Source organism: Halyomorpha halys, unplaced genomic scaffold (assembly GCF_000696795.3).
Source record: "Halyomorpha halys isolate HHAL.00 unplaced genomic scaffold, Hhal_1.1 Scaffold262.1, whole genome shotgun sequence".
Taxonomy (NCBI): Eukaryota; Metazoa; Arthropoda; class Insecta; order Hemiptera; family Pentatomidae; genus Halyomorpha; species Halyomorpha halys.
Window position 1 is genome coordinate 561,064 of NW_027109480.1, and position 8,881 is coordinate 569,944.

Below are 8,881 nucleotides of genomic sequence, written 5' to 3' on the forward strand. Positions count from 1 at the left end.
CTCTTCCCTTTTTCAAATTAACTTGTTTCTTTTTACTATTAGAAGGCAATTGTTTGTTTTATTTAAGTGTACCAATATTATTATTTTTTGTTATTTATTTTACTTTCCTCTTTTATTAAAAAGCATTATTCTTATCTATTTATTTTTTTTTTCTTTTAATAATAACATTTTATATCTACATGTATAGTTAGGGGTGACATTTGTATGAATATACCCCCTCATAATCAACTGTTAAAAAATATATATAATATAAGTTATATCAACCATGTAAGGCCCACCAGGCCGATCTGGTATAAAAGTAAAATAAATAAATAAAAACAAATGTATAATAATTATGTTTACAGGGAATGGCATATTTAGGTCAAAAGAAAATTGTCCACAGAGATTTGGCTGCTAGAAATGTTCTTGTAGCAAACGAATTCCATGTGAAAATATCCGATTTTGGCTTAGCCCAGAAAATGGAACCTAGTAATTATTATATGTTGAAAACTCCTCGAGAATTGCCTGTAGGCTGGTAAGTTATATCTTCTTGTTTGTAATAATTTAATATCTTAGTTAAGATAAAATATATTATAAAATAACAAAACTGTGGTATCCGAAATATAAATTTGTTCTCTGACATGGCTAGTTTTGTTTTGTTTTCCTTTTGTGCAGTATGAAAATATATTTTAAACAATTATTTATGAAAACTAGATTGTATGAATGCAACAAACTTATGCTAAATTTCTGTAAATTCCACCTTACACACAAACTACATCTTTTATCGAACCCTCAACCTGAGTCTCCAGATTTTATTCATATACTTAACCTCAGCACAACAGGTGGGTCTCAGGGACCCATAGCAACATATATATTTGTCTTACAGTTTGTTGTAAACTAATTTATTTTTAGTCGTATTATCCATTTCCATTATAAACAGATAAGTACAATAATAAATGCACTATATTGAACATATAATTTGATATAAAACTTAGATAAATAATTGTTACTGGGTCCGACAAATTCACCTGTTGCATTGCCAGTTAGGACTGCAAATATTCATAAAATTTTATAATTATATTTTCATCAAGGGTCTCGAATCTTATTAGCGAAGCACAAAGAAAGCACATGTCAATATGACAAAAACATCAATATATTTATACATATTTAGTCATTGTAAATTTTTAATATACTATATTTTAATTTATTGGGAACACATTTTTCATAATGTTCATCGACTAGCCGAATTAAAAAATAATCAAGACCCAGCTTAAGTATTGAAAATATTTTCTGATTTTTAGAAACAGTTATTCATTCCTAGAGGAAGGAGAAAATAAAACATATTTTTGTCAAAATTCTCTTTTAAAAATTTAATTTTACTATGGAGTGCTCTAATATTGCTGAAAGAAAGTACAAATAAGTGTACTTATACTCTTATACTCAACAATTCATCCTGAGTGAATAGTTTCACACTATACACATACATCACCCAGGTAAAGGGACAGGACAGATGGAGGATGAGGGAGAGAGAAGAGTATGAAAGAAGAGCCAGTCTTCAAGTTCCATCAAAAACCTCTATAGCCCATCACCAATCAACCTCCAAGCAAACTACAATATCTTCTTATATATATATATATATATAAAGGTTGTAAACAGTAAATGAAAACGGTAATATTAACAGATAGATATGAGAAGAAATATTAAATAAAGTACAAATAATTTGTACTTTCTTTAATATTTTTTCTCTTATTTTATCTCTTATCTATCTGTTACTATTACCGTTTTCATTTACTGTTTACAACCTTTAAGTTTTCTTATTAAATTTTACTTTTCATTGTATACCCCTGTTGTTATCCACTTATTTTTTTTTTTGTAACTATGTCAAGTGTTTGTATCTTTTTTAGCCCTGACGAAGCCCTGCAACATGGGGTGAAACGTTGGCTCAATAAAAATAGTAAACCCATTTACTATTTGAGTTTTTTTGACCACAGCCGGACCATATTCCATTCATGTATACACACGGTCAATCAACAATCTTCCATTAAATAATTTTATGTTGTTTCTTAAATTTTCACATTTGTTTCAGGTATGCACCAGAATCTTTGAGAGATGGAAAATTTTCTAATTTATCTGACGTTTGGTCATATGGTGTTTTGTTATATGAAATGTTTTCTTTCGGCGGTGATCCTAATATACTGACTGAAGGGTCCGACCCGAAGTTACTTCTTCAAGTTTTGGAATCAGGTGCTCGATTAGGTTGTCCTGAAAGATGTCCCTGTGAAGTATACAATGTGCTTATGAGACCTTGCTGGACATTAGAAGCTAAAAAACGTCCTTCATTTTTAGATATTACGAATATTATTAATAAATTATCAGCTAATCTGTAATGATCCTGCTGGCTTACCTTACTACTGTTATAACTTAATTCTTACTCACATTTTGGTGAACATAAGACTGAAAATAAAAATTATAGAATTTTGAAATTGGTTATTAAACACTCAAAAGGAAAGCAAAATGTGATGTGGAGTTTTTAGTTTATATCAACCAGTATTATTTTTAATTGTCTGTTAGTTCTTTTAAATAAAATGAGATCCAGCTATCATTTTATTTTCTTATATTTTAAGTTTTAAATTCCATAAATTCATTTTTGAGTCATAGATAATAATTGTTTTTAATATATATGGTTGAAATTATAACCTGAAACTTATGATTATTACTGTTAACGGACTAATGTTATGTTAAAAAGTGTGAACCATTTTAATTGATAACTGTGATTTATTGACTAAGTTATTTATTTGAAAGAAAAACTCTTATTAAGTATATTTTTTCATATGTTTAAGATATATTAGTCAATTTAATTTTGTAAGAATGGCATTACTTCCTATATTGTGTTTATAATTGCTCAATAAATTTTAATCTTGATTTTGTAAATAAAAATATTAAATATTTATATATTTTTTATATGGTAGTTGTAATTTAAATTTGGTTTTAATGTTTTTCCCTATAGTTTATATTTAAAGTTTAATAATAAGTTGCTATTAATTTTATATGTTACTTTTTAAGCGAAAAATACATATCTAATTTGTTATTGTTTTAATTGCATGTTTTCATTACTTGAAATATATAAAGGACATTTTATGACCATCATATAAATGTATATATATTTGGTTACCATATATGAGATAATAATTGTAAAAATGTTTTAATAATGACTAGTCTACTGGCATTTAGTTAGTGCCATACGTAGATTATATAATCTTTTAAATGTTTATCATTGATTAATATTGTCTCCTGTAAATTTTCTAAAAAAATAAAAATTTGTTATATCATATCATTATTGTTTATCATTTATATTCCCATATTTTTATTAAATACTTTTCTCTTTATGCAACAGATACATCTGATTATTGAATTTTTCTAAGAACATATGCTTCTTAAATTTTTTAATTTATTTAGAAGTTATTTGAGCCATCAAACATTTGAAAACAGGTTTAGGACTTAATTTTGGTGTTTTATGCAACTATAAATTATGTCTCAAATTCAAAGAGCTATACATTAAATAATAATCAAAATATTTGTTGTAATAAGTTAGACCTCTTTATTCTTATTCCTTAGTTCTCACTAACACATATTTCCTGTTAATGAGAAGTCCAAATAAAAATAAAATATCCTTTAATCTTCTTAACTAATGTTGATCGCTATTTATTTATTTGTTTATTATTCCTACTGAGATAGCCTTAGAACATAGATACCAGCCATTTACACCTAATTGCAGCTTGACATTTCATGTTTTATGGGGCACTTATACAACTATTTAAGTCAGAAGGCCACATTCTTTTCAGATGTTTTGAGGATTATCATGAATTGGTTGGGAACAATATAAATGGGTGGGTTTAATTCTGTATTGAGCTTATAATGGAATGGACCTATCCATTTTAGAGTAAAACTTCCAGTAATAATTTTTCTAGATACTGATCCTCTAATCCATCCATGCATCAAGATATACCCAACTACCATTTGTAAGAAACAATCAAGAAGTCTCCACTGTGGATAGTTTCTACCCTTGAATAACTAGTCATGTGCTCTTATCTAGTTTCTACTGGCTTTTAATAACGAGGAAGCAGCTGGTGTTTAGGCACCTGGATCTCTTAAGTCAAAGATTTCTTTATAAGCTACAAATAGAGAGGTAAAGCATAATTTAGGTCAATCAAATAATGTAAGATATGTATTTAAGGTAGTGTTTGAGCTTTCACTATCATTTTGATATGAGATACTGGTAAGAATGTACTCTTAAGGTAGTGTAATGAGTGGATGTTGATAGACATCTAATGCTAGTTAGGTCTTAATTGAAAATACACCATTCTTCAGCATATCCTAATTATGATGACGGATTCTTACATAAATTGAATTGTCAAACTGTTTTGTTCTTTATGTTTGTTCGATTTTTTTTGCACCATTTCAGTGTGGGCAAAATAAAAGAAATAGTTGGAAAAAAGCAAGTTACTTGTGAGCATATACTTGAAACCTCATTTATTATATTGAGGTGGCTCTATATATTAGTTCCTAGTACTAATTAGAGAGGTGAAGTACTCTATAACAGAAGGCCTCGGTAATGTATGTTCATTGGCTAAAAGATAAATATACAGAATGAGTATAAATATACATAAATCCTCACTAGGATGGAAGATTCACTCCGTAGGGCTCTAGCTTACAGCCATGAAGAGGATGGCAAGCCCTACAAGAACTATCAGTAGGTCATTGCAGGAAGGCAACTTCACCCCGTAAGGTACTACCTTACTGTAATGAGGGGAAGGCAAGTTCTTTAGGAAGCTGCTGTAGGTCCTTACGAAAGTAAAAAAGGTATAGAGGTGACCAGTAGGAATTAGCATGTAATAATAACACAGAAAAAATAAAAAAATATACTGATCCAATGTGTCAAGACTTAAATCTAAATATATATTATACAAATGCCCTTCTGTTGCTACATGGCGTTATAAGGAAAGGAACCAGTCCACCAAAGGCAGGGGCTAGAATATTGGCCAGGGAGCCAATGGCCAGGAGGTACAAGAACAGAGAGGGACCACTGTATTGGTGGTAGTATGATCTCCATCTAAGGCCATTGAGAGGTATATCAGTATATTTTTTTGTTTGTTTATTATTTATTTTATTTAGATAAATATATTTACTATTATAATATTTCACATAGTTAAAAAATTAAAACTTAAATATATTCACAATTAAATTAACACTACAATCTTTCAGAGCATCATGAGTGACTCTCTTAGGGCAGCCATGAATGTATTAGTTTTTCTGAAAGCTCAGGTAATGTCACTACAGTAACATAGGTTCTGAGGCTGTTAGTAGTATTAAAATTGCCAGAATTCGTTTTTATTAAGTTAAATGTAAATGGTATGAAGTGATGACCCATGCTCTAAAGCTAACCTGTTTATTTAGATCAGACAATAAGCTCTTTTTGAATTTGTGTTACTGCTTATGTTATCATCAAAATAACCACTAATGAATAAAATGACTTTCAATGATAAAAAAAAAGTTTATCCATATGACTTTTTTTCATAGTTGAATCGTTTTTTCTTTCTAGTTTCAGAATATAACAGTCGAGTATTACGCTAAGATATTTTATAATTTTTTATTTTCAATTTCTGTTCAGAGTTTGAAAAAAGAACCTGATAAACCAAAATGTGAATTTCCCATTCAGGGAATTCTCTTTCTCAGGGGGCAGTGAGTAATAATAGACAGAGAGAGTCGGTACATTCTAGTGCTAATTTTGGAAATGCACATTTTACTGTGATCTCTCGTCCTTCCGAAGCCTTACTTCCTTTCGTAAAGACTTGCGAAAGGGCCAGTTCCCTGGGACTTACAATCCACCTGGCGACTGCACGCTAGTTCCTTGCAGATTGAAGTTTCCTTCCTGCAAGGACCTACGTCTTTCCGTACCACTAGGCTCGTTCCCTATGGATTGAGGTTTCCATCATTCAAGGACTTACGGTTAGTTATACCGTTAGACTCTGTTAAAGTGTGATATAAAAATTCATTTTTTATTGTATGCATGTTGCTCTGTGGAAAACTGTGAATATAACGATTGTAGTTCACTAGCCGTTATGTTCTTTGTTTGGCTATCACGTGTAGGCATGTTATGTAGTCATTGTTGTGATCACTTCAAAGCGAGTGTTCTTTGTTCTCACTGCAGTAGGAACGTTTTATATTATATAACCGTCACAAATAAAACAGTAAAAACATTAAAAACAATTTATTTGTGTCCACCTAAAATACATTTCCAGTACTATTCAATAAAAGTTTTTGTTTTTTTTCGCTTCTTCACTTCCGAAAGTAGGGAAGCCTTGATATTATATAGGAAATTTAAAAAATAAATAAATAAATATTGTCCTCAGAATCGAAGATTTTCAATCGCATTTTACGTAAAATACATCATGGGACAAAATTGTTTCCATGTTTGTTGTTTTGTTTTTTTATTTAGGTACAATCGATTATGTGCAGGTTGATACCTAGAAGGTCCCATACCAGTTTCATCCTATACTTTTGCTAATCCACGTAGAAACCTATTTTTCTTGGTACATCTATAATTCGAAAACCGCTTGTCCAATTTTGTACGAATTTGGAGGAAACTAAAAGATTATTGTAAGTAATAATGATGCAGTATCAATTTCATAAACAATCATCCGCTACTTCTACGAGAGTTTCCGACCGCAACGTGAAGATGGCAGCACTCGTAAATAAAAGCTAGTGAAATTCGTTGTTCATCTATTGACCTACCAACGTTTCAGCCATTTTGGACGCGCAGTGTTTATGTAACAGTCGTTTGAGTGAGTTGATGTGAGTGTTTTTGTGAAAATGGACAAAATCGAGTATCGAGGTGTCATTAAACATTTGTTTTTGAAAGGTAATACGCCTACGCAAATCAAAGACGAGTTGGATTCTATGTATGGGGACTCTGCACCATCATTGACCACAGTGAAATTTTGGGCAGCTGAATTTAAACTTGACCTTAAGAACTTGGAAGACCATGAACGTTCGGGACGTGCAAAAACTGCAACTACCTACGAAAACATCGCCAATGTTCACGAAACGGTGCTGGACGACCGCAGGTTATGAACATGTCAAAAGAACGTGTTTGTTACATTTAAATCAGCATTTAGATATGAGAAAACTGTCCGCACGTTAGGTTCCGCGTTTGCTCACGATAGACCAAAATGTGTTTGAATGAACATTTCCAACGCTCTGTTGGCGCAATAAATCCGAGTTTTGGTGCCGATTAATTACTGTAGATGAAACTTCGATACACCATTATACGCCCGAAACAAAAATACAGTCCAAAAATGGATTGCAAAGGGAGACCAACTCCAAAAAAAAACGAAAACTGTTTTCTCTGCGGGGAAAGTGATGGCGACTGTTTTTTGGGATAGTCATGGAGTTATTTTAATCGGCTATCTTCAAAAAGAAAAAACATTACAGGAGGATACTACGCATCTTTACTTGACAAGCTGAAGGAAGAACTTGCGGGAAAACGATCACATTTGCAGAAAAAGGAAATCCTATTTCACCATGACAACGTACTGTCTCTCACCTCATTGGTTACCATGGCGAAAATCCACGAATTACGGTTTGAACTGCTTGATCATCCGCCGTACTCACCAGATCAAACCCCAAGCGACTTCTTTTTGTTCCCTCATCTAAAAATTGCGCTCGTAGGACAAAGATTTCCGTCGAAAGAAGAGGCAATCATCTTCGTGAACAATCATTTTGCAGAGAAAAACGCCAAATAATTTTTGGACGGGTTACAGAGATGGGAGCGTCGCTGGGAGAACTATTTAGAGTTACAAGGATAGCATGTTGAAAAAAAAAATGTCTTGTATTTTTTTTAGATCGGAAACTTTTCAGCCCACACTCGTAATTAAACACGCGAAAATGTATTTTTCTCGAAACGTCTGTATTTTGAAGACAACTGTTATGATTTGGTTCAAAATTGAAGGAAAGTTAAGGATTAGTGTAAATTGGGTCCAATGTAAATTTTAACGAATTTCATCAATTGCATCTTCTTGTACATGCGTAAAAATATTTTCCTTAACAAACCGGCTTTACTTATAAATAAATATTTCGAAATCGGCTCGGCTGATTGCAGAAAAGTTGAAGATTAGTGTAAGCATGGTGTAGAATAAATTTTGTCAAACGTCATCCCCCACTTTTGCTCACTTATACAAAAACTAAATTTCCTGTATATGCCAAAATTATTGCTGTATCTGAGAAATGTTTTTTTCTTTTTTTCGTAACATGGAATCTCAAAAACATGGAAAACGGTTATAAAATTATTTTATTCCACTATGGAATGGACTTAGCTACTCCAATGTATCAGACGCTCCATTCAAATTTTAATGAACCATTATCTTTGACCAGTATAGACAGAGGACCTATGTTAATAACAATAAATGTGTAGCCAAAAAAATTAAAGCTCTTATTTTAGATTTTATTCTTTGAAATAATACATTTATAAATAGTAAAATAATTGATATGGTTTATACAAGAGTAAAATTAAAGTATTTATGAGAAATTAATATAAGACACTCATTTATTGAATTGTGTTTTTCCATTTGGCGGTTAAGAAGTGCCAGGTTAGGCTGTAACGGCTCCTGGCAGCTTCTCTGAAAAAGTTGTAGTTCACTCGAGTATCAATAGGTAGCAGCAGACTGTTTGTAGTTCGTTCGCTGGGAAAATGCTTCTGAATGGTTTCTCACTACCAACTTAATTTGGGCACATCAGCACAAATATGACCCATTGATTTCCCATTGATGCTTAAAAAATAAGAATCTTTTCATTCTTCATTACCATTCTAGTCAAGAAGTTGTGACGAATTACGCCATTCCTGTAT

The 8,881-nt window shown here is 31.6% G+C and overlaps 1 protein-coding gene across 2 annotated transcripts in view; it reads left to right on the plus strand.

Moving 5' to 3' along the window:
* hop (tyrosine-protein kinase hopscotch) overlaps positions 1-2,859 on the plus strand; it is a 65,731-nt gene extending 62,872 nt beyond the window's left edge. For both annotated transcript variants that reach the window (XM_067047659.1, XM_067047660.1), the window contains exons 16-17: positions 345-514; positions 2,066-2,859. In XM_067047659.1, the coding sequence (XP_066903760.1) occupies positions 345-514; positions 2,066-2,366 (471 nt within the window). In that variant the 3' untranslated portion in view covers positions 2,367-2,859. The remainder of the gene's footprint in view (positions 1-344; positions 515-2,065) is intronic.
* The last annotated feature ends 6,022 nt before the right edge of the window (positions 2,860-8,881 follow it).